Genomic DNA, 26791 nt, shown 5'->3' with positions numbered 1-26791 from the left:
GTCATGTTTTACCCCAGAAAATACCAATATTTTCTTTTTCTTCTTTTTAGAATTACTCCAAATAATTTGGAGCCCACTGCAGCGCAGGAAAATGACACACGAGAGGGTGGTAAATCTCAATGTCCAAGCTCAAAACATAATGATTCCTCTGACTGGGCACCGTATGCAGGTTAATATGAAATATGGCTTTGACGTTAGACACATTTATTGTAGTTGCTCACACTAATTCAATGAATAGTTTGATGAAAAGTTCACTGCATGTGTAATTGTTTCAGGTTGGAGTTCAGATGAGGACTCCCCATCACCTGGCAAGCAGGATAAATGTGCCAGTCTGTATCAGTCCCACCTGCGTTTCCAAATTACCAGTGAGGATGGTTTTAGCGTAGAAGCCGACAGCATGGATGGTCAGTTTCGAGAAATCTTGTACTGGTACCATGAAAAAAGCTATTGTGTTTCTTCCTATAATACTTGGGCACATTATAATACGTTTCCTCCGCTGTGTTTCTTCAGTGGCGTGGAAGGCAGTAATGGATGGTGTCCAGGAGGCACGGATAGGCTGTCGGCTGGAGCAGTTGCCCATCAGCAGGGTCAGCGGTGCCAGGGTGCTGGGTGTCCTCCACGATGCTGTGCTCTTCCTGCTGGAGCAGTTGCAGGGTGCTTCCCTCTGCCAGAAACACCGTTTCCGTTTCCACCAGCATGAAGTACCAGAAGAGGTGCTGCCAATCAACCCCAGTGGCTGTGCCCGTGCAGAGGTCTATGTGCGGTAAGCATCAGTAAAGACTGAACTCATGTAGCCTTTGTCACATATTGACTGAGTTACTTAATTTTTTCATTTTGAAGTTTTGAAATCAAAACTACCTTTTTTTTTTTTCACTCTCCAGAAAATCTACCTTTGATATGTTTAATTTCTTGGCGTCGCAACATCGGCAGCTTCCTGAGTCTAGGCCATGTGATGATGAGGAGGATGATGTTATGCTCAAATCCAGCAGGTTAGACACTCAGCAACATAGCAACATGTGAATGTGAACCGTAACATATGAGTATAATACACTACCACTTTAAGATGTTTTTTGAAAGAGGTCTCTTGCTTACCAAGGCTGCATTTATTTGTTTATTAAAAACTTTAATATTCAGAAAAAATATTACAATTTAAAAGAAATGTTTTACATCATTACTCCAGTCTTCAGTGTCACATGATCCTTCAGAAATCATTCTAATTTGCTGCTCTATTAGTATAATTGTTTTATATTGTCATAAGTTCAAAAGAATATAATTTATTTGAAATAAAAATCTTTTGTAACATAAATCTCTTTACATCATAAGAGACTTCTTTCAGAAACATTAACAAAAATCGTACTGACCCAAACTTTTGAACGGTAGTGTGTGTGTATGCATGTATAAATCGTAAGAGTGTGTATATGTGTATATATATATATATATATATATATATATATATATATATATATATATTAAATCATGCATTTCAACTTCCCTTTAGAAGAGCCACAAGTACGGAGTTGCCAGTGGCTATGAGGTTCAGACACTTGGAAAAAACCTCCAAAGAAGCTGTGGGAGTTTACAGGTAATTCCTTCCAGAGTGATACAGCACAAAAACTAGCTGTGGAAAATGTATAATAACCAATCCCATACAGATGAAAATAGAGTTAATCTTTTTCATCTTTTTAAAAATGTAATCTTAGTCCTGTGTCACATGTACTGTTTTAGTTTTTATCACATTAAGTCAACCTTGTCCTGTTTTGGTTTTGTCAAGTTTTAGTTGACTAAATGTCTTGGCACTTTAGTCTAGGTTTAGTCAATGAAAACGTTGTCACAATTTCGTCATTTATTTGATAATCCTGGTTATTTTGTTCAAAATTATAATCATAATGATTGTGGTCATTATTTCAGAAATTCGTTTTTTCATTTAAGCACAATATCTCAATGAAGATTGCACTTTATTCTCAGTGTAGAAAGACTACCGTGCGCTCGGTTGCCAGATTGAGAAGATTAAGTAAAACATCGGGTAGAAAATTAATCTTCACCTTTTAAGAGAGGCTCTAATTGGGGGCTTTAAAATCTTGACATCTGGCAACCGTAAGCTCAAAGAGACTTGTTAAAAAGAGTGTGATATTTTGTCTTTCTTTCAACAAAACAGTTTTTTTTTTTTTTACTACTTTTTAGTGTCGTCTCTTTTCGTCAACAATAATGCATGTTGATATATTCAGTTATTGTTTGATGGCGTTGGTGTCGTCTCGTTTTAGACATGGAAAAAAGGACATCGGCGAACATTTTCCATCATAGATTTTGTTAACGTAATTAACACTAGATGAAAAGTAACCACGTTTTCCTTGTCTGCATGATAGATCTGCTATACATGGTCGTGGTCTTTTCTGCAAGAGGAACATTGAGGCTGGGGAGATGGTGATCGAGTATGCTGGGAATGTCATCCGCTCAGTTCTCACTGACAAAAGGGAGAAATACTATGACGGCAAGGTAAATGTCATATCAATTTATACTTTTGCAGTTTTCACCAGGCTTATCTCATATAATTGTTTCTTTCCTAACCCTCTACTGTCTATTTCCTCCCTCTGTCTCCTCAAAGGGCATCGGCTGCTACATGTTTCGCATTGACGACTTCGATGTGGTGGATGCCACCATGCATGGAAACGCGGCACGGTTTATCAATCACTCCTGCGACCCTAACTGTTATTCGAGAGTCATCAACGTGGAGAGCCAGAAGCACATCGTTATTTTCGCCCTGCGGAAGATTTACCGTGGAGAGGAGCTCACCTACGACTACAAGTTCCCCATTGAAGATGCAAACAACAAATTGCACTGTAATTGCGGGGCCCGGCGCTGCCGACGCTTCCTGAACTAAAGTCACCGTGGTTTACTCTGGCACATGGGTGGAAATAGGAGGTTTGTGAGGGGATGTTTTGGTATGGGTGGCTATTTTTGAAGGAAGACACTCATTACAGGTGCTCGAGGGTATGGAGACGAAGGATGCACCATATTGATATTGATTGGCCAGGTGTGTAGCGTTTTTAGACCACCACTCAAGTCTTGATTGGTTACCTCGTATGAGCTATATTTCCTACCCCAACATTCGACAACCTGGAAAGTCCTGGACTGGATTGAGGCAGATGATTGCTTTGATTTAACAATTAAAAATTGTGACCTCAAACGAATACCCTTTACTTACCTACTTCAACTGTCCTTATGCTACTTTTCCCCAGCATGCCTTTCAAATCTTGCCACTGGTAATACAGTAGATCTTTTCTGGAAGAATCCTTTAGCTGTCAGAACTAATGTACAGAGGTTTTCATAGTGGAAGATACCCTGAAGTTTCAAAAGGGTGTGATTATTTTTGCTACTGAATCAGAGGATTTCCTGTGATGGGTCGTCCTTAATAGCACCTTAATAATCTTTGCTCTTTTTTTCCTCCCCCCCGCAGAAATGTTGGCACTGTACATATTCCCCTGAACATATGTACATTTTTGTGAACTATGAACAATCTCGCCACACAACATAGTTTGTAAACAGGAGCCTGTATGTTTCCAGAACATTTGCATTTGTATATTTCACAGTGTGGTTTTTTTACATGGGGGCAAATGAATGCATCACTTAGAACATGCTTTTTAAAAAAACATTCTAACAAAACTAATTCCCTTGACTGCCACATTCATTTTAGATAGAGTACCTTTGCTCTGAATGCATGTACAGATAGTTTTGCAGCATTCTGGGTCATGTACAGATTACCTTTCTTCATAAGACTTCACCCAAAGCCCAATTTTTGACACGTTGATTTTAAGAACCCACTGTTTTTATGTGCTTTTATAACTTAAGGTCAGTCTTTGGAGGGGTCTATTGTAATATTCTCCATATTAGGATTCCTTGTGCAGTGTTAAATGTTCAAAAACCTCCCATCCTGATCAAAACATGCACAAGTATTAACAGAAATATACAAACCCATACTCATGAATGGCGGGTTTAGCTTGAAACAGCCGACTTGCTTCTAATAGCCATGTGTTTGTTCCTTTCCTCATGCAGCACGTTTAGGCCGACTCTCGTTTCCATTTTGTTTGACTACCTCAGTAGTTCAGTGACCGCTAGTGAAGTTACAGTGCAAACAATAGTTAAAATTATGCTGGGATAATCCCGAAATAGCTTTGATTTTATGCAACGTGACTGTAGGGGTTGTTTGTTTCATTTGTTTGTTTTTCCAGAGAATTCCCGGATCCCTCTTCCCTCGTGCTTTTGTACAGAATTGAAGTGTGCTTATTAAAAATGAAGACTGAGGCTTGATTCCATCACTGAACGTGATCCAACTCAAAGTGAAACTTTGTGTATAGTTGTATACAAGAATTTCTAAATCTGTTAAATTTTTCTACGCACTTTTTTTATTTATGATGTTCTGTACGTAATAAAGATAAAGATATTTGAACAAAGTACATTCTTGATTTTTTTTTTGTTCTAAATATTTTAAGTTGGCATGAAAACAAAATTGATCCTGTTTACTGTATTACAGCATGTTATACTAAATAAACTAAACTATTTATTTTGACTTTAATCTGAATTTGTAAGATTTATTTAGTAATGTCGGATTTGTGAGCAAGGTCAATTTATATTTGGAGGGAGGAAAGTCAAAATATTACATTATTATAAAGTTAAAATATTATTAGATAATAGTAATTTCATTTAATTACATTTAAATTATTTTTTATTATTTATATTCATCATAAACCTGTATGATAATTGACCAGAATCATTAAATCTGATTTATATTTCCATTTTGACATGCCATTTTTTATATAGTTTTCCAATGGTTCAGTTTTTTTCTCTTAATAATTTAGCAGATGGCACAACCAGATTCATTATTAACTATAACCAAAACCTAAAATAAACCCTTAAAAAAAATCAGCTGGGTGCCAAGACAATTCTTATTTTTGTTTAGTTGAAGTACTACAATAATTAAAAAATATTGAACAAATAAACTAAAACTTTTAAATGTAAAACTACAGACTTTTTTTTTTTCAATCAACATACTCTTTTATAAAAAAAACTTTTATTATAAACAGGAGATAACAAATGTTTCGGCTCTTTGCCTTCGTCAGTGTGCTTACTAATAATGACATAAACAACCAAATACAAATTAAAAATATGAAACGCTCAAATATGAACAGATAAATGTTTGTTTATTGTAGCAGATCTATACAGGTGGAGCTGGGGAAGGGGAGGGTTCTGAAAGCGTGCTGCACACTGTAACCGCAAACAATGCCAAGTATTTGAATGTTTGAGCAGCAAGCTCATTGGCCGCTGATGCAACAGCAACCAATCAGCAGTGCTATAAACATCTCTCATGTTCTCATATTCATCTTTGAAAATGTTGAGCTTGTTTGTTAATAATAGTTATTCTGTAATTTACGGACTGTGTGTTTCATAGAACTGCCTCTGGAGTTCTTGCATTTTACTGGGATAAACTTTTGGAATACACTGAGAGCCAGCCTTTACATAAGCATTTAGCTGCTGTACGGTAAGTCTATCATCATATTAGTATATTTGATACGGGTGGTAGTCTTAAATAAAGAAAAATGTGAAATGATGAATATACAAAAGAAATTGTATAATAAATTGAGTTTTGAGTCCTTTGTGTTGCAGGAAATGGAAGGAGTTCAAAAGTGTTGAAAGACACTGAAAAATATCACATTATTACTAACCTAGAGGCGGGACTTCAAGCCCGGACGTAAGAAAATATCACATGTATAATTTTTGTCCTTTCAGTTCAGTTGTAATACCATTTTACAGCGGTTTGCTGCCTGCTAAGGAAAAACACAGGTCTCAAGATTTCAGGAAGTTGTGTTTGGGTTACTAACTAACTGAGACCACAGATGATTCAACTAAATATGCATGGACAAAAATCCATGAATCATTCATAATGCTGTGTTACGCTTGTTGTGTGGTTATGAATTTGTTGCATTGCAGTTCATTACAGTCTGTTTGAACATCCTTTGAATATATAGATGCATAAATGTATGCCCATTCATTCTGTTCTTTTATTACACAGGGCCATTATGAAGATGGCGACAGTGTATCCTCTTCCGATTTATGAAAGGTTGTCCGAAAGTGGCCTTGGAGAAGAAATTGTCTTGAAATTGAGAAAATGTCTGAAGTCAATGATTTTTTTTATCGACACTGATGACACACTCACTGAATTAGTAGGCGAGGACATCTTGTATAATTTGAAGTAAGAACGCACTTGTTTGAACTGTTCAATCTGGGCACTATACGTGTCTATCATATGCCCAAATTCAAAACACATTTGAGCAATTGTACCTGTACAAAGACAATAATTTACAGATAAACTAAACTTATGAATACCCAGACAGCAACATATTGTCGGCCCACATCTGGTACACATGGATTCCACACGGCCGGATCTGGGCAGACACCCTATTGCTGTCTGGGTTCATCTAATGATTCATCATTATCATTTGATCATAAATGCAACAATTTCCCCTTCTGTCGTGTTCCAGGGGTATGCCTAATGAATTATGGAATATTTTTAGTGATGAAATTTTGCACATCTCCTTAAACTAGAAAAACCAAGTGACATCAGATGTGGAACGTGAGGACCCAATGCGACATTTACGGTAAGATACGTAAAGTCCTGATATTTGTAGGTAGCCTATGTATATGAGTAACTTTGGTTTCTCTGAGATACCAAAACAATTTATGAAGAATTTGTTTGATAACACATTTCGATGGTCAGCTTTAGACATTCTATTAGCCCTTAAATGCATGAATGTTTCACAAACATTATTACATATTTGGGTCTTTATTGATCCAGATCTATATTTAACCCTGATGGATCTCTACCTGTCGCGATAATATAAAACTCTCCTGATATTAGAGTAACAGTTATAGAAGAATAAAATAATAAAGCATATTTTGTTACCTTTTGGGGCGTTTGTTTAGTTTGAACAGATGTTTTCTCATCACAGTCCTCATCAGAGCTCATTTCCCAGTACATTCAGCTTCTGGCTCATATTCACGATCTCAAACATGTTCTCAAAACTATCATTTTCAACATCTTCAAAAACAATATTTTGATCGCTGACAGCTTCTTCGCCAGATCCACCATCAAGTGACAGTGACACGAATATTTGATTGTGTTCAGTACTTACTCTGCAATAAATCACTGAGCAATTTCAAGTTTTGCTGATGATACTTCCTGTTCTTTTGTTTTCTGCCTGCAGTAACTATGAGTGAAACGTCAGTTTATCATTGTGTATCAGACATTGCCAGCTTGTGGAATAAAGGTGAATTGCACTTATTTAGTCATCAAAGATTCAATTATTGTTGTACAGAATAAATATACTTGCACTGTTACACACCTCGGGTCGTTAGTGACCCTATAAATTTGTACAAAAAATTAATGAGAAAGCAATCTTTTATAATTGTATAATTTTTTGTTGTTATATTTTTTATTATGAATTGATTGAGGAATACAAAAAAAAAATTAATGAGGAGGAGAGGGTATAGTGATGGTAGTCCCGGGTCACTAAAGGCATTCGATGTATGCGTTTAAGGGTTAACTAACTATTCTAACTATAAGTAACTTTGCAACTACATGTCAACTAGTTCTGGTCTAAAGTGGACTATCGAAATAAAGTGTAAGCATTTTTTCTAATTAAAACGGATCCCAAAGCACTTTCTTTCTTTTTGTTCGCAACAGCAAAATTAAAGCAATGTGCTTTGACATCTGGGACAGAGTTCTCATTGAGATCAACAGAAATAATAATAATTATGGACTTGACCGCTACCCCAACTCTCTGGAATTCCATTCCACAACACATCCGTAATCTCTCATCACTACATGACTTCAAAAACCACATTAAAACATATCTTTTTGTCACTTGTTTCCCAGACCCCTGACTCTATGTTCTGATTCTATATGTACCTGCACAGTTTCTATGTCATGTTTTTATGTCATGTTTCTATGTCATGTGTTTTTGTAATTTATTGTAAAGCGACCTTGAGTCTTCAGAAAGGCTCTATATAAAATAAACATATTATTACTTGAGCAATCAGTAAGGCGTAACAGAAATATTTTTTGTGTTTAAACAACCTGAAAGAAAATCCTGACATTTCCAAACACGTTATGACAGTGCAGCAAGTTATATATATATATATATATATATATATATATATATATATATATATATATATATATATATATATTTAAATCGGCAATGGGATGAAGTGAAGAGCATTTTCATTAAAGAATTAACTGAGAGTGGAGAATTAACTCAACAGAAGCTTGATGAAGCACACAAGTAAGAAATGTCACATGTCGGCTACATAAAAAAAATGTCTGAAAATTGTATTATTATACTATTATGCTGTTAATGAACTAAATAACACTTTTTCTGTTTTCTTCACGGTTACAAAGAGTCTTTAATAGTGTCACACAAATGGTTTTCGACAAATATGTAAAAATGGTCGATGGTCTGGAGGAAAGGATCAGTCCTTCCACTGAGTAAGAACTTATGCTTCATTTAAAAAGTTCTGAAATATTTTATTTCAAAATGAGTTACTAAACATACTATAAAATACCATCAAATCTAGAAATTGAAATGGCTAACTTTTCCATTTTGCAATTCCAGAACTCTTGGCAAATTAATGCTGAAGGCTTTTTTTCTGCCACAAACACTGTCCTGGTTAATACTCTGGTTTTTCTGCTGTCTGATTAATCTCTCACAAGGCAAGAAGTAAATTCTGTTCTAAATGCTTCTGCCATCCCGTGTCCTATGATTAATCCTTGTAACTTTCCCCGCTTCTATTTCTAGTATAATTTCCAGTGCTCAATCCCTGAAGTTGTTGACTGGAATGCTAATAGTGGAGACACCCTTCCTTACCCTTTTTTTAAACCTCTACAGGAGTTTTCTGTCATTTTGCTGAAATCAGCCCTGATGAACTCTGACTTGAGAGATTCTCTTTCATTGTGAGGATGCATCTGATGCTTTCTCTCAAATGTGTTGACAAGATTTTAACCGGTTTGTGTGACTGCTGTATTTTATAGTTCAGTCAGATTATACTGTCTGTATTGCTATCCAGATTTTATATACTTTTAATTATTGTCTTTGGTGTCACTTATATAACTATTCAGCTAGTTCATTTAGCCATCATCTTATTTCATGAGCCTCCATCAACCAGCAGAGGACGCTGACAGTCTGCTTCCACAACCTGCACTATAATGTGGACATCAACCACAACCTCTTTCCTTTGCCGCCATGATAGACGCAAATTAAAAAAATGATACCATCCGACCTTATCTTCTGTAGTTAGAGGATACTATTTATAATAATGTCTTGTTTTGATGTCGGCTTTACATCTGTGTGGCTGTATTTCTCAGTATAATTACAGACACTTGAAGCTCTTAAGCAGCAGAAGCATTCAGTCTGGAGCAGGGTCTTTCTCTTGCATCAGCTCACCTCTGTTTGCAGTGCTGTCACAGTGACTGATTTGTTTGGAGACCGAGGGGGAAGTAGAAGTGGCGAGAAAATGAGCATTAAGGCAACAATAGATAGAAGTACAAGCATTTTGAAATGAAAAAATGAAGCTTTATCAGCACTAGGGTGATGCATGTGTGCACCTGGCTGCTGGTGGAGGAGCCAAAAGAGTTTGAATACAGTACTTTTGTGAAATTTATAATATGTTGTTATTGTCAATAATAGCTTTGTTGCTATGGTGTGGTGTTTAATACTTAATGAACTAGTCAAAAGGTTACTGGTTTGATCCTCACAAGGACTAAGCCAATGAGAATTCAGTAACCATTACTTATATACAGCTTCATACAAAATAGATTGTTTCAAAGCAGCTTTACAGTAATAAATATCAAAATAATGCTAAATGAAATTCAATAATGAGTTAAATAATGCCAAAAGAATTCAATTCTGCTGTAAAGCAGCTCTAAGAAGACAATAGTGTCATTGTTCAGCTGAAGTCATTTCAGCGTAGTTCAGTTTAATAACTGTAAAGTTAATCAATTATGAATTGAGTTCAATTCAGCTATAGCTCTGCAGAAACTGTGATGTCATCATCCAGCTCAGTTCAGTTCTCATCTGATAGTGTCAGTGCCGTCAAATCAATAATATTCTGAATATTGAGTGTCTCCTGCAACTAAGCAAGACAAAGGCGACTAAAAAAAAAAAACCTTCAGGGGGCCAGTTCTCCTCAGGCCAGACGGACAAACATCACAAGTCAGATTGAGGATTGATAGAATTTATGATCTGTTGTGGTCATCTCGGTGCATGTCTGCCAACTGGTCTGGATATGTATATGGACCGGATCCGGCTGACTATGGTAACTTTGGGATAACCTTAGTGTGTTGTTGGTGGTTGCCAGGGTGTTACTAAGTGCATGCTAAGGTGGTTTATAGTGCATTACTTGATATTTGGCATTGGTATATATTGTTAGGTGGTTGTTTAGTTGCCTGATTCAGAAAAAAAGCATATCCGAAATAAAATATTTAACATTTTCAATATAATAAATACAAATGTAAATCATTTCTTTGTTTAAAAGTGTTCCCACATGAATTGTGGTAGCACACCACAACCAGTGCAGGACTAGTTAAGTGCCAAAGGTGTAATACTAACCCTGTTATATGAAATAATAGTTTATTGGAACAGTTTATTAAACCTTTTTACAAAATATAAAAAGTTTGCATAAGTGTTTAATGATTTGTATTTGAAAAATCAGGCTTTTATGACTCAAATAGAATAATATAGAGCTCATACTCGAGGATGAAAAAACTGTGTTATTCAGAGGCTCAAACTGAGCAAAAATATGCAATTTGGTGAAGTTGTTATTTAGGGCCAAAAAATATGATGAAATGTGATAGATTGTAATGTAAATCAATGATATTTTCATAAAAGTATAGCAGGCTAATTGCATAAAATATATATAAAAAAATTACTCTGTAATATGTCTTTAGCAAGATGATATTTAAATGCTTACTTTTATGACTGTAGTTTTCATTCAAAACATACAATGCAATCCGGTGATGATTGAGACATGTACAAATAAATGCCCCTCAAAAGCCTGTTGTATTTAATACTTACAATATACAATAAAAGTTATTCTTCCATTTACTTTATAAAAAAGCATTCACAGCAAAAAGGCGTTTACCACAACCTGAAGGTAGATGTTTTTTTAAAATTATACAAAAAAGTATAAATTGTCAATCACAACATAAGGCATTTATAGATTGATATTTATCATGTTTGTTGATCATTTAGAGGCCAAAATGCACACAACAAAGAAGGTAAGAGGAGTTAAGTATGCTAAATAACAATATTAGCCTTAGCAAGCACCAATAATTAATAGGATTACACACATTACTGCTTAGTTTAAATGCAACAGGACATAACCGGCCCTGTTAAGCAAGATTTAGCAGTCGTATTTCATCTATGGTGAATTATTAGAGTACACTAATTGCAGGGACGATTCCCCTGGAGCAGCTTGAGGTTGAGTGTCTTATTGAAGGGCACAGCACAGTGGTGTTAATGCAGGGTTGTTATCTCACTAACATTTTTTCCTGGCTTATCAGGTCTTTAAACATTAGGCTGCTCTAACACTTTAATTAGTGCTCACTGTGGCCTTTATAAAATATGAGACCTTAAGAAATGTTATTCATTTACATTGTTAAAAACACAATTGTCTTGATATTATGATGATTGCCGAGCTAATTAGTAAGTCAGATTTTTTTGTATCTGTTTTGTATCATCCCACTTGCTCATCTGTATTTTTTTCACCCGAAACAGTTCAGTGCAAAAACTCTTCCCTGCAGAATTATTCTAAAGATTTTATTACTAATATCAGTGACAGTGCTGATGGTCTACAACACTACAACGAATTCTAACCCCTAAACCTGGCTACACACCCTAACCGTAATCTAGTTTTGGTGAAAAAGTCAAGTGCTGTCCACTATTGGATTTAATCCAGTAGCCTACGTCATTGTGATGCAGACTGCAGTGAGGACATGTGGTTCTGCAGTTGGTTATTATTATTGACATTTTGGGTAAATCTGTGCTTCAGATGTGCAGACTCTTTCTTTAACTGTAGGTGGCGACAAGTTACTGTCTTATGCGCGAGACGTTGAATCATTCAATCAATCGATTACGAGAGCCTCTTGATGCGAAATAAAAAACCTTCCTCGTGGAGTTTGACACGTGGCTGCGCGCGCACGCAGCGGGACAGATGCAGTTTTAAAACAGACAACGATAAGGTATAGTATTTTTTTCGCCACATTAAAAAGAAAAAAATTGGTTGACTAGATGCTGCATTAGTGGAGAACTGCAGTATGTTTGCCAACGAGGCAGAGGCTGGCGGTTTGCCTCAAACGGTAATGTGAAAAATACAGGCAAGTCCGACTCAAATGTTTAACGTCATTAATTTTACCATCTGTTTGCATTAGTTTATATCCAGCTAGTAATTTTTTATGCATTCGTTTGCAAGCAAAGTTGCATATATAAAGCTATTGAACTGACAAAGCAAATTGATATGTTCATGCAGATAAACATATCAGAATTCAAATGCATCCGATTTCAGTTCTTTTTTATCGTCACTGTAACATATTTGTTATTTTGATTAGATAATCATTAAGTGTTCTAAAATAGAAGCAAATAAAGTGTGAGGGTAGTGGCGTAGGTTTGATTTTGAAATTGGTGGGCACGGGGACATAAGGTTTGATCGAAATTATTGCTAGGGACACTCACTCAGTGTCACTGGATATTGGTAGGGAGTAGGAAATGTCCCTAACGTCCCTACTAAATTCTACGCCCCTACAATACAATAGCCTACCCAGCAAACACACGTTGGCACAACGTACCCAACCTTCTAACAACATGGCCAAAAGGTTGCTATGCGTTGTGTGGTGAAGGTTGTGAATGTTGACATTGAACCACCGTTTAGGGCCATTGCTTAAGGTTGTGCCAAGGGTGTCTGACTCTGGACAACCAGGAGGACATGTGCTCGTCACTGCCCTGAAGCGCGAATCAGCCTTTTAAACTTCAATCAGCCTTTTAAACTTCAACCGACCGTTGGGCTCATCATAATTGTGTCGTCTCGTTCATCGAGCAAGAATACGAGAGAATTGCGTTTAATTTACCTCAGCTAAATAAGATACGCAATTATTCAAACACAACTCAGAACTTCCTTGTCTAATGTGACATTTATTTGTTCTGTCTAACTGAAGGGACAGAATAACGAGTTTGCGATCTTGTGTAAATTACTAGTGTATAACGTTAGCTAACGTTATATTTTTGTTAGTATTCAGAATCATATATGGTTTAATCCTTACAGTTAGGAAAAGTGTTGAACATCTTCTGGTCAGGTAGGCCTATGATAAATATTTTAACTTTATGCCAAAAGTTATAAGCCACAATGAAGCCAAAATTACTTTAGAGTGATTGACATTTCAGCACTCATTGAACTGACAGCGACTTAAAGGAGAACTACGGTCAATTTTAACATTGAGCTCAATTTTTAGTAAATTTGGAGTGCTGTCAATACAGAGGAGAACAACTACAAAAATCGGTGTTGCCTACACTGTGTTATCCTCTTTTTAAAATTTGCACCCTATTGACTTGAATGGGGTCTAATTTTAAACCTGCTTTTATTTCTCTTATCATCCTTGATGTGTCATACAAGTGCCCAGCCATGTTGAGTGATTCCTTCAGAGTGAACACGAGTGAATCTGACTGCAGTAGATGTGAAAGATATGAATAAAAATGATGTTATAATCAGCCAGCGCACATACCTGTATTTAGTTCCTGTTTTCGGTCGAAGTCCAAAGTAGTCGATTGTCGAGTTCACGCGCATAGGTTTAGTTACCTATGATCACGCGCGTGAACTCGACAAAAATTAGACCCCATTCAAGTCAATAAGGTGCAAATTTTAAAAATAGGATAACTCAGTGTAGGCAACACCGATTTTTGTCGTTGTTCTCTGTATTGACAGCACTACAAATTTACTAAAAATTGAGCTCAATGTTAAAATTGACCGGAGTTCTCCTTTAAGCTTGTTGCACGTTAAGGATTCTTTCCTTTTTTGGAAATGCACAAAGATAATTTTTTTTTTTAACTGCTTGTACACCTGTTTATTTTTTCCTTTGATTTGTCTGCTATTTAGTCTCATTCGTTTCTTTGCTCCTCTGGATTTGTTGATGTTTCCTGGACTGATTCTGGCTTTCGACTATGCTCCCCCCCTGTCTGCCATAAACAGAACCCGGTTTTGTTAATTGAATCTGCCTTTGCTTTTTATGTGTTATTTATTATACTTAAAGGTGCCATAGAATGTGTTGAAATAATATTTAAATTTTGTCCCTGATATCTACATAGAGGGTATGTGGCTTAAAAAGCCATTTAAAATGTCCAGAAAAGGTTTTACAGGTCAATTTCCAACCCTATAAATTGGCCCTAGAATGAAATGGTCTGTTTTTACCTTATTTGGAAGGGTCATGAATAGTAATGAGGAGTTCTGCTCTGATTGGCTCTTTCACTGCGGGCTCATTACAAGAGCTCAGAGAGTCACAGCAAACAGGTCCGACGTGCAAATGGACGTTTCGGAGTGGTAAGTTTATTCATTATTTTCAGTACGAACTTAACAGTCACGTGTGTGCGTGTGTGTGTATGTGCGTTCGTTCGTTCGTTCGTTCGTTCGTTCGTTCGTGCGTTCGTGCGTGCGTGTGTGTGTGTGTGTCTGTGTGCGTGTGTGCTTCACCTGCGCAGCGCAGTTCTGTGTAGCACCGTATCTCTGAAAGGGCTTGGCTTATGCAAACTTTGGAGGCGTACATATTAATGATCCCATCGGTTACGTCACAGTAGGTGTTATGTGGAGATTCGCCCGTTTTTCAGGGGTGTTTTTCAAAAACGAGATTTAAACAAGAAGGAGAAAACAATGGTGTTTGAAACTCACTGTATGTCATGTCCATGTACTAAACTATTGTTATTTAACTATGGCAAGTTAAAATCAATTTCACATTCTAGGGCACCTTTAAAATAAATTTGCAGTTTAGTTTTTCACAAATGTATGACTTTTGGAAGTGCAATTATTATTATTTCTGTCAGGACCACTATCGTTAAATACGATTGACAATTAGTAGTTGGATTGGCGGTATGGTTCCGTTCTGGGCGAGAACTCCCTGCGCATATATGCAGCCTAGCATGGATTAAGAGCAGGGAACGCAGCAATAACCCCCATGAATGTATTGCAGATATCATTACCAGTAATTCAAGATTTTAAAGTACAACATAATTCGAGAATTCATTTTGATTCAAGGGAAATCAGAATGCCAAATCCTGACTGGAGACAGGAGGAGCTGGGCATGGAGGGTAATTCGCTCCTGAGAAACGCAATAGCTGCTGATAATACTGAAGGAGCTTATATACAGCGATAGGCATCGTATTCCTATAGGTAGACGTGGATCAGCTGAGAGTCAGCTGATGCAAGCTTGACTAACATGACCTGCCAGAACTAACGCTACGCTTGATAATTATTTAATGGACCTAACGGTAAATTAATTATAATTAACACTAGGGCTGGGCGATATGACCAAAATCTCATATCACGATATAAGTCATCTCATATCCCGATAACGATATATATCACGATATAGTACATTTTCTGTAAATTCAATCAATTAATAATTTATATATATAATTACTACATGGAAAATACTTTTAGCATATATCAAATAAAAGAAAAGTTGATATATATATTGAGTATATATTAAGTATATCCTCAAAAATGTTTTATATATATATATATATATATATATATATAATATTATATTTTATATTCTCAAAAAAAAATGGGCAAATGTTTGATTAAGAATGTAGAAATATAAAATATGAACGAAATTTAAAACACTTTTCAAAAACAAATGATTACAGGCCCAACATAAAATATTGCTATATAAAATACCAAATGTAAAAATTCAATGGAAGATGTTTAAAATGTAGCAGAAATCAGGGCTCTGAACCTATTCAATGAACGAAAACAAACAAACGAAATTTTGACAGGAGCATAACCAGAACCGGAAACCAAATTAAATTTAATCATTCTGAACAGACCGTTTATATACTGTCTATGGAACAGACACGCTTATTTGAAATGGCCATTACCCGGTTAACAACGTTATTTTATCGTTCTGTTAACTATTTTAATTTGCCAGTCAACCAATCATGTATTCAAATAGTACAGACTGAGCAAATGTGATATTGACGCGCAGCCTATCCAACGTGAGTGAAATGCCCATGCTCAGCTGTCAGTCATCATTGATAAGTCGCAATGGGAATGCGCTGGCGTTAGTTTCCCATACTGTATGTCACCAACTGTCAAAAAATTAGGCCTACATTTCAGTGAAAATGAATAGCAGGTAATATGCAACTTTTTGTTTTTTGAAACCAGCGAAAATTGCAGGATAGTGTAGAACATGGATCCACACAACGTCACATCACGCACTTAAAGCGCTTCTGTGAACGGAGAAAACAGAATAAAGCTAAATATATAAAACTAATATATAGGCCTATGCGAAATATAGGCTATTTGCCTTAAATAATTACAGATTAACAAAACGAAAGGAAGCATTTTGCTGAGCTTCGGATCATGCGACAGGGTCCAAAGTTCACAAAAAGGAAACCGAGATGTTAGAAAAGGGAATCGAGCTTGTTTTCTGTATTTTACGGCTTTACAGTTTTGAATAATTTTTTGCTTCTCTCCGTATGACCATAAATTACGGAATAACGGATTCCTGTTCCTGTGATCGCGCCGACGCTTCACGGCACGCGCACACGTTATTGCATTGCTAACTTGACATAGCAGCATGTTCATTATCAAAATATAATAGTCAACCAAACATAAAGGAATTTTACCAAATCATGTTCAGGCTACAGAGGTAGCCCCTCATTTAGGAACGAGCTCCTCGGTTTGTCCTGGCTGGTCCTGCTCAGAAACACCCGGTTCTATCACCCTTCACTCGCCATGTTATTCACGTTTCTGCCTGCATTCTCATGGCGGCGTGTAAGATTGCAGTGCTCCAAATGATGAAAAAAGTTTTGCCGTAAACAATGTTTTTTTGCGACACCACGATATGAACGATAGAGCATAATATGAATCGATAGACTTTTTATATCGTCCATCCGATATATATCGTCATATCGCACAGCCCTAATTAACACCTGGAAGTGTACACTTTGAAGAGTAAAAAATTACAGAAGGTTACGTTAATTCAACTTTATTAAAACCCTATATGGTAATAAACATGAAATGGTAACACTTTACAATAAGAGTCCATCTGCAATATTAACTAAGGTTAATAATACATGCTGTAGAAGTATTGTTCATTGTCAGATAATTAATTTTTAACATGTACTAATCAGTTTCATTCTTATTACTAATCACTAACATTACAAACTTTAAAGTTGTATCTGTTAACATTAGTTTATGCACTATGAACTTACATGAATAAACACTATAAATTAGCATATTAATATTTATTTATTTCATTTAATAAGTACAGTACATTTTCATGGTTCAGCACTTTTTTGTAATAAAGTTCATCACTATTTGTTTGTTTCCATTCAGCATCCATTTAAAAAACTATCGGTTGGTTAATCAGTTATCGGCCAGTGCGGTCCAACCTAGGTATCGTTATCGGTAAAATCCACTATCGGTCAACCTCTACACACTGTATGACCTGACGGATAACTAGTTGTTCAGTTAGGTTCTGTTCACACAGAGCTTTTTTTCTGAGAATGCAGTCCTGAAAATGTATGGGTGTGAATTCGGTTATAGAATGCGTTTTTTGTTGTCTTCTTCACACAAACTTGATACACGACAGTTGTCACTACTGTAAATTACTGGACTGTGTGTGAACCTAACTGTGTTAAGGACTCATACAGGACTGACAACTGATTTCTGCTGCTTTGTGAACACAGCCAATTTATGAGTGAGTCACTGTATCTTGACATTTTGATATCTAATTATTGATATAACCTAATAAGATAATTTTCACATAAATTTAACTTTGTAAATTTGTAGTTCTCAGCAATAATTTCTCTCTTACATTTGAACAGGTTATTAATCAATACTTTCTGGCCCATTATAATAGCACAGATTTTTAAGTGAAAGTGTGTTTTCTTTTATGTTTTTTAATACCCAAGATGGTTTGTCTTTCTGAATCTATATTTGATGTCTCATAGATGGTCTCTCTAGTGACATTGTTTTTTAATTTCACTAAACTATTTTGTGGTTACTTTGCCTAGTGTGAAATCATTATTTTCATTCCAAAAACTTAATACCCAACACTTAAAGTAGTTTCTATTGTTGCAGCACCCACTGTATTTATTTTATACTCACCAGATTTTCAACTTACAGAAAAAAAGATTACTTAATAATTAGTTGCATCATGATTATTTATCTTCATAGATTCGACCGCTCCAGACACGACGGCACTCCCGCCATCTTGGAACAGTCAGCGTGTCGTCACTCACAGTAAGAATCAATGATGCCACCACATTGCGCTGTGAAACCGCTGAGATTTAAATTCCTGAAGCAATGGGAAAACCTTTCACAGGTGAAAATGTGTTGGTTTGTTTTTACATGTATTAACTCAATATTGCAGGTTTTTACCATGGTACTTTTTTTTAATGTTTTACTTTTACTATGGTCACTTTTTAATGTGATGTTGGCTGACTCCTCTGTCTTGTTGTATTGTGTAAAAGTAGCAAAATCATCTGCTGAAGTTTATTGCAGATATAAATATTCATATATGCGTCTAACTATGGTTGCAGACACTAAGTCAACTTGCTCTGGAATGTTCATGGACTGGCTTTGACGGCTCCAATATGGTGGATGGATTATGTATAGCGACCCATAGAAACAGCCATTAATGAGGCATCTATGTATATATATTTATATATATATACTGTATATATATGGATTATCGTAGGTAAAAAACTAGTTGTCTACAATTCTATGACATAACCACCCATTAACATGTCTAAATGTGCAAGTCCAAGCAGTTAATTTGCTTTAAACTGACAGTCATCTACTCTTTTTCAAAACTTGTATGACTTTGTCCTGTGGAAATAGGCTATTATAGAAATCTCATGTCTTTTCCATACAACGAAAATCCATGATGATCACGTACAGCTTCAGTTTATTTAGAAACTAGAAGTTTAGCACATATGTAAAGAGTTACTAAGTTGTTGAAAATAGTTTTTTTTTTGCTCATATCGTATCTCGCCTAGGGTATCAAGTGAGCCATGGCCCCTCAAAGACAATAGATGCCCCTGTTTAAAACTGGTTCCAAGAATTAATGTTTTGTGCAGTTCACTCTAATTTCTGAGAACTAAATCTCTGAACGCATGTATGTGCACAGGGTTTCTTCCTCTCATTTTCTCTCCGTCTGACACACACGCACACACTCACTCTCGGCACAGAGTCTGTTCGTGTAAACCTTATCCCCTTCCCCCCACGTTTCTCTCCCTTTCTGTCCCCCTCGTCCTCCCCTCGCTCTCACTCTCACTTACAGCCTTTGAGCACTATTTCAAGCCTCCATCAGAAGGAGTGAAGGAGAGCAGAGTCACAGAGGTCGGGGGGAGGGGCCGGCAGACAGGATTTGGAGTTCAAGTGCATGTGGAGAAAATGACCTGGAAGACAGTGAGACGGAGAGCGGAACGGGAAAGCACAGACTGGAATATCCGCTTCTTTTCCAGGCACAGATATTTGCCCTGGAACCAAGAAGGTGAGATTGAAAAAGAAAAAAGAACACACAAGAACAAATGAAAGAAAATCGAATGCCGGGAGACGAGCGGAGGACAAGAAAATGTATTCCGGCCCCCTCCCCTGAACTCTCGGCTATGGCTCACTCCTCCTTCTTCCCTCCCTCCTGTGAACCCCTTAGCCTCGCTTTTCTATCTATCGTTCCCTCTCTGTCATTCTCTCCCCTCCCACCTCCTCATGCGGTCGCTCGCGTACACATGCGCCCTTACGATTTCTCTCTCTTTCTCTCTCTTCCTCTCTCCGGCGACTGCAGTGCTTCTCATCCTCGCAGCCTGGCAGCTTCATCCGTGTTCCTCCCTCCTGGACGGAGAAACACGCGCAGCCTTTCTAATGGTCCCCCCCACCCCTCTTCGTGCCTCCCTAAAATGCCAGGCCCCTTCAACAGCTCATTTTCCTACTTGTCTCGGTGCTTGGTCACCGTCCGCTCTCCTTTGCACTTCACTTACATTCAAAACATTTTTATTCATGTTTTTTGTTGAATATTTTTCCTGCCCTATCCCACTAAAATCTCGCATTCATAGTGTGAAAGCAGTACAGAGTGCTGAATGAACAGTAGGAAATGGGCTGATGGGGTGGGTAGTAGGAAAAAAACGTGGTTTGGAAGGAAACACTGAGATGAGAGAAGTGACCGCCGCTGGGATAGCGGAGAGGAGGAAGGACCCGGAGCAACGAGAAAAAGAACCAAACGTGGGATCAGCGAAACCGCGGGAAAAGGAGGAGGAACGACCAGACTGGTACATTCGTCTTTTTGTTTTAACCCTCTAGTTCTCTCTTTTTCATCAGTCACTATCCCATTCTGTCAATCTGTATCTTTCAACTTTATCTCTCTGTTCATTCTCTCCTACTATTTCTCGTTCACTTTTTGAAATCATGTTCAAAAGCGTTATTTTTCTCTCTCTTTTTGTTTCCTCAATTTCGTGTTGTTGAATAACCGTATAGTTTCCTATGGGTTGCCTTGTTTCATATTGTGTGGGGCTGATATTGGGGATGTGCAGCATTCAGGCATCGGCGGAGCAAAGAATCAAAGCATGTGTGGCTGAGAACGGACTTCTCGTTTCTTCATTCCTTCACTTCTCCTTGTCTAATGCTTGTGCAGCAAATATATTGTAATTTTGCACGGTAGGTTTTGTCTGTAAGTGATTCTGCATGCATGCGTGTGTCGTGAGTGCGTGTGTATGTCACCATGCATGCTTGAACATGCAGGAGGGTAAACCGTGCTTGGAGTTGTGGGGGTCGTTCTCTTTCCCTGTTTCTGTCTTGCGTGCCGTTCCCAGTATGCCCCTAACTTCCTCTGTCCATCATCCTTTCATCCGGGAACCCCTACAACTGTCCATCCATCCGGTCGACCGCTAGCTCAGGGGAATCGGAGACAATGGCCACAGATCTCGGGCCTGTATGTGTGCCATAGTTGACTTGTACAATTAGCTCTAGGCAAAAATGCACGCTCAGTTTTTGTGTTCGGAAAAGTAAGAATCGAAACCGTTTTTGTTTGCGAACGTTTGGCCGATATATCGTTGGAAGGAACCGCTAACGAAGAGCGACCGAGCTCGTGGACACATGTGGTAAAGTGCACATCTCATCCAGGGGTTTGCTCGGTGCATCGAGGCATTAAATCAGATACGTTGTTGTTGAAATGGACAAAAAGCCAAATGCTCCAGCTCTGTCTGTGTGTGTCGTGATGTTCGTACTTCTGTTTCCTCTAAGAAATTCCTCCCTCCTTTCATTCTGGATGAGATTTTTGTGGGTTATTGTGGTATCTCTCCACATTTTTGTACGGAGGGAGTGTCTGGTTTTGATCATTTTCTGCTGCTGTCCTTAATGCACCTGGATCTGGTAGGTGTAACGTTTGTTCGTGTGTGTGTCTGTGAGCATGTTGTAATTAGAAGTGTGTTTTTGGTTTTCGTAAGATTGTGCTCCTCAAGCAAGTTTACATTTTTGCTCTGCATTTTAAATGGGAAACTATACATAATAAAGGGATTTTTCATCCAAACATGACAATTCTGTCATCATTTACTCACCTACATGCTGTCTCAAATCTGTATGATTTTTCTTCTTCTGTGGAACACTGTTTTGGTGACCATTGACTTCCATTGTATGGGCAATTACACAGACATTTCTCAAAAATATCTTCTTTTACGTTCCAGTTTTAGAACAACATGAGGGTGAGTAAATCAGTTTTGGGTGAACTATCATTTTGATACATAAAGTTTTGTGTTTATGAGCATTCTGTGTGCTGTGCAATTTTTATGGACAGACTTTGTTCAAAGAAACTCTGTATTTCTTAACTAACATCAGTAGGGGTGTAACGGTACACAAAACTGACGGTCTGGTATGTACCTCGGTTTTGGACGTCACGGTTCGGTACAGCAGAGTGGAGAAAACTAAACATAAGATTGCTTTTTTTATTGAACAGTGGTTTACTGAACAAATTGTGTCTCCGTCTTTAAATGAATTCAGTTATAATTAAAAGTTTATTAAGGATTATTTTTTAATCTCTGCTAAGGCTGTAAAATATATAGGGATTTCATTGCTATAATATTAAAGGTTAACAACAGAGCCCAGATTATTAGCCTAAATTCAGTTGCTATTTATTTTTAGATGTAATAATCAACACTGCACATAAGGCAGTTTTTCCATTAACTTCTAAATTGAATTATGTTTTTACTCCAATTCGTTGTTGAAATATAATCATGAAGAGATGATCGTGTCTTCTGTTCAACATAAAAGAAGATATTTTGAAGAATGTCGGTAACCAAACAGTTGATGGGCCCCATTTACTTCCATAGTATGGGAAAACAATGGGCCATCAACTGTTTGGTTACCGACATTCTTCAAAATATCTTCTTTTTGTGTTCAACAGAAGAAACAAATTCATACAGCTTTGGAACAACTTGAGGGTGAGTAAACAATGACAGAATTTTCATTTTTGGGTGAACTATCCCTTTAATAAATTTTAAATGCATAAGCAAAAACTGGATTTCAAATTAGTGATACTGACCATGTGAATTCCTTTGTATGAAAGGTTTGGTTTCTTTTGATTCTTGTTATTTCATGTTTATTTTTCAATTCTTTACACCACTTCTTGTTTTTGTTTTTATTGGTTTGCCTTTTGAACCCCAAGGACATTTTAGAGTGGCTTAACAAGCAATGACAACTTAATATTAGTTAATTTTAATGCTTTATGTTTCCCATTTTAACATGTTTATATTTTGCTTTTATATTATTAGGGTAACATGGATAAAAAAAAATATATATATAGAGGATGTGGTCAAATATTTCTGGTCAGTGTTCCTGTTATGCATCTACTGTATACTTTGTAGCTTTCATATTTATAATGTCTGATCTAACAAAGAGCTTGTTGTTGATATTTATTAATCTGCAGCAATATAAAATCCATTATCTTCAGAAAATCATCATGATAGTGGTTTTGCAGTCTGCTGACTGTGATTGGTTGCTTGCCATGGCCTGTTGGTGGATGGCGTGCATCTGTGCCGTGACCCTAGCCTGACCCTGTTAGCACTCAAGGGGACTGAAGGGAGAGAGAAATCAGGGCGAGCAGAGTCGAGGGTGGGGGATGAATTTGATAACTCTTTGATATCAAAATTTGGATGAGGAAAATGTCTAGTCTAGTGCTTGACAGACAGAGGTGGGGTGGAGGGGGGACACGGGCGCTCCGCAACGACACGCTCCGTTTGATACTGAGCCATCAATGGCCATCAAGGGGACTTTCCGGAAAATAACGCCATTGATTTCAACATCAGAAGAGAGATGAAGTGAGAGAAAAGAGCAAAGGAGAGATGATGCCATGGTGTCAGGGTCTCTAGTGTTATGAAATATTACTCATACCGCCTGTCTGTTATGTAACGTTACATAACCCAGGCTTCCGTGGTAACTCTGTTATTGAAGCTCAACTTGTGATCAGGAGGATATTTGAAACTTATGGATTGGAGCTGAAGAAGTCCTTTGATGCATAATTTAAGAAGTGTGTGGAATCACAGTCATGTAACCATGCACTGTACCTTCTTTTGATTCAGCTCAACAGAAACGACTCAACATGCGTTTTTCTCCATAAATAAGTTCCTTTGTTGCTAAAATAACAGCATGATCAACATGCAATTAAACAGTCCAGTTGTGAATTGTATTGTTTAAGAATTTTCAATGGAAGCAAGGAAATCTGATCTTTTGCACATGGTCACTTATATTAGATTATTTGAATAGATTACATAGAAAGGGTGCAGAATTTAGCATTTCAAAAATCCTAATACTTTCTGTTTTTGAACCACACATTTTCAGTGTGGTCTCAGATTTTTGAATCACTCTAGTATATGAAATTGATATCTCCATTTATTTAAGCTTATGTTTTGACAACTCAAATATATTTTGCCAATACAATAGTTAGCTTTATTCTTCAGCTTTTTTTTTCATTTATATTTTTAATTTCCAATCTCTCAGTGTAGCAGACCATGTGGCCTTGTTTCAGGCTCATCACTCTTACAAAGTTGTCATCGTGGAATGTTTCCCATGGTTCTCTGTAACAAAACAGTGTGTAAATTAGCATCAGCCTTGTCCCAATATCAAGGTCAGAAACTTCATCAGTCTTACCCATGTTTGTTCATGTCAGAGCCCCATGGGTATTGCATATCAAATGTCTATAGAAACCTCAGTGCTTGTTCAACGACATTCATGTCTCATTCAATTCAGTTAAAAAGTCAATTCAGAGTGAACCGTGAATAGCCATTCAGTTTAGTAACTTTTACAAATGCGTATACAGAACTTTTAAAGTACTTTCAATAAATAGCCAAGAAAATTAAGAATGAGACTCGAGACCACTTTAATTTCAGTGAGTTGCGTAGGGGCTGGAGAGTCAGTGCAATCCTGTTAAGGATGAAGAAAAGATACTTGATATTTTGAATATTGTATATTCAATGGGTTTGATATTTAGCACTTTTAATTGATTATTAAATATTAAACTATTTAAAACTCATTATCAAAATGCATTGGTTGGATTTTTAATCCATCGATTCATTAACGCTCAGACTGCCAGCAAAATATATATATTTTTTGCATTATTCTTAACGCGGCACTTAACGATAATGTCAAAACTGGTGCTGCAAATATTCATATGGTTTTCAATTGGTATGTCCAAAGATTTCTGCGTTTTCCTGTGCGATGGATGAGTTCTGCACCGCAACTCGACAACTTATGCAAGATGATGCACCTCCATTTTTCCTGCTTCCACTTTGAAAGCCTCGTCATTACTAATGCAACCCATATAGGTTGGTTATGTCTGGACACACATCTTATTTGATCACTTGCAATTAAAAGTGCGGACACTTACTGATCTTGACTTTCAAAAATCTGATCTTGCAGTCTGAACATAGCCTGAGAAAATGCATGAATTGTTACACCCCTATTCTTTTTGAATCCATAATTGAAATTGACATAATCTTGAAATTGAGACATTCAATTAAATGTTTAGTTTAAATCTGATGTGTAATATTTTCAACATACTGTATTTAAAAAAAAAAAGCATCTTAATGTTCTGCACAAAGTACTCTGTGGTGCTATCAAAACATTACTAGATATAGCAACATTAACTCAACCAATAGTGTTTGGGCTGGGTCTGATGCTAGTGGCACAGAAATGACATACTTCAGCTTTAAATTGATTTGATGTTCAGTGGTGTATATTAATACTGACAGTTTTATTAATACAAACAATTTTCAGTATACCATTCCTTCTCTTATCCAGTCGCAACTTTCCTTATCTGGAATATTTTCCATGTCCAGATCAGGCTGTAGAACATTTCAACATTCCATTGTCTGTCAATCTCTCCCACTCCTTCTTTTACTCCCGCCCTCCATTCTCTCCATCTCATGTATTTCTCATTCATAATGGATGAAATTCAACCACATACCATACTGTAATGGATTGCATACACCTCAGGATATCCCCAGTCACCGGATTGTACTGGATCTTTCCGTTAAGAGAGATGGATGAAACACGCGAAAGGGAAATATCTTGTGAGGAACTTTCACTTACTTTTGACCTCTTGACGATACTATTGCGTGGGGAAAGATTTACTACTTAGAAAGAATGAACCGTGAACATTTCAGTTCAGCATATTTCAGATATACATCATCATTTCTCTAGCTCTCTTGACTTCTCCACAATACCACAATTTGGTTTAAACAAAGCATTGGAGCAATTGCACTGTGGCACATTTACAAAATAGAAGATGCATTTTTGAAAATAAATAAGTGGTAGTTTGGCAATAATGATTGCTAGATCCATCTTTAGTTGCATCTAATACTCGAGTATGTATGCTAGTATGTTTAAGTATATACTATAGCAAATGGATGTTGAATATGTCAAATCTTGCTTTTGAAAGTTTCCCAGTATTAGTAATTTGTGATGTTGAAGTCATTACATTGTTTTGTGTATTAGCATAGTTACCATTGCATGGGAAATGCTCGTCTTCTTAGAAAGAATTAATTGGGAACATTTCGATAACAAATGTTCAGCATATTTCAGATATACATCATCATCTATTTCTGTAGCTGTCTTGACTTTACCACAACAGCACAATATGGTTTAAACAAAGCAGTGGAGCAAATGCAATCAGGCACATTTACAAAATACTTGAGGTGATGCGTTTAAAAAAGAAAAGAGTGGCAATTTGACATTAATGATGGCTAGATCCATATCTAGTTGCATCTATAGGTATCTATGGCAGCAATTTAATATGGAATAGGTCAGATCTTGCTTGAAAGACTTGTTGCATTACTCTGCGAGGTTCCAGTCATCACATAGTTTTGAGAATTAGGCCTAAGTATTGGCACCAATTAGCATAGTTAGCCAGTTTGTCTATTTGTGAAAGGAAATGCAATGGTTGGTAGAATTGTGAAAAACCTTTGCAAAAATTGAGTGTTGAGAAATA

At 36.9% G+C, this 26791-nt stretch overlaps 2 protein-coding genes across 8 annotated transcripts in view; both read left to right on the top strand.

Annotated features, from left to right (window-relative positions):
* The window catches only part of kmt2ba (lysine (K)-specific methyltransferase 2Ba), a 29295-nt gene extending 24727 nt beyond the window's left edge, over positions 1-4568 (top strand). For all 3 annotated transcript variants that reach the window (XM_079590634.1, XM_079590635.1, XM_079590633.1), the window contains exons 31-37: positions 51-169; positions 276-404; positions 511-763; positions 882-989; positions 1499-1582; positions 2364-2493; positions 2603-4568. In XM_079590634.1, coding sequence (XP_079446760.1) covers positions 51-169; positions 276-404; positions 511-763; positions 882-989; positions 1499-1582; positions 2364-2493; positions 2603-2878 — 1099 coding nt within the window. In that variant the 3' untranslated portion in view covers positions 2879-4568. The remainder of the gene's footprint in view (positions 1-50; positions 170-275; positions 405-510; positions 764-881; positions 990-1498; positions 1583-2363; positions 2494-2602) is intronic.
* A 7662-nt stretch (positions 4569-12230) lies between these two features.
* The window catches only part of LOC306987169 (uncharacterized protein), a 41843-nt gene continuing 27282 nt past the window's right edge, over positions 12231-26791 (top strand). For 3 of the 5 annotated variants that reach the window (XR_013795110.1, XM_079591239.1, XM_079591240.1), the window contains exons 1-3: positions 12231-12289; positions 17956-18013; positions 18493-18558. Coding sequence is in view for 2 of the 5 variants with exons in the window: in XM_079591239.1 (XP_079447365.1) it covers positions 18010-18013; positions 18493-18558 (70 nt within the window). In the remaining 3 variants the exon portion in view is untranslated. Of the gene's footprint in view, positions 12290-17955; positions 18014-18492; positions 18559-20402; positions 20586-26791 lie in introns of those variants that run through there. The other 2 variants (XR_013795111.1, XR_013795112.1) reach the window with 1 other exon arrangement.

Source organism: Phoxinus phoxinus (assembly GCF_949152265.1).
Source record: "Phoxinus phoxinus genome assembly, chromosome: 19".
NCBI lineage: Eukaryota > Metazoa > Chordata > Actinopteri > Cypriniformes > Leuciscidae > Phoxinus > Phoxinus phoxinus.
The sequence above is the reverse complement of the archived record's forward strand: the minus strand, read 5'-3'. Positions and strand labels throughout refer to the sequence as shown.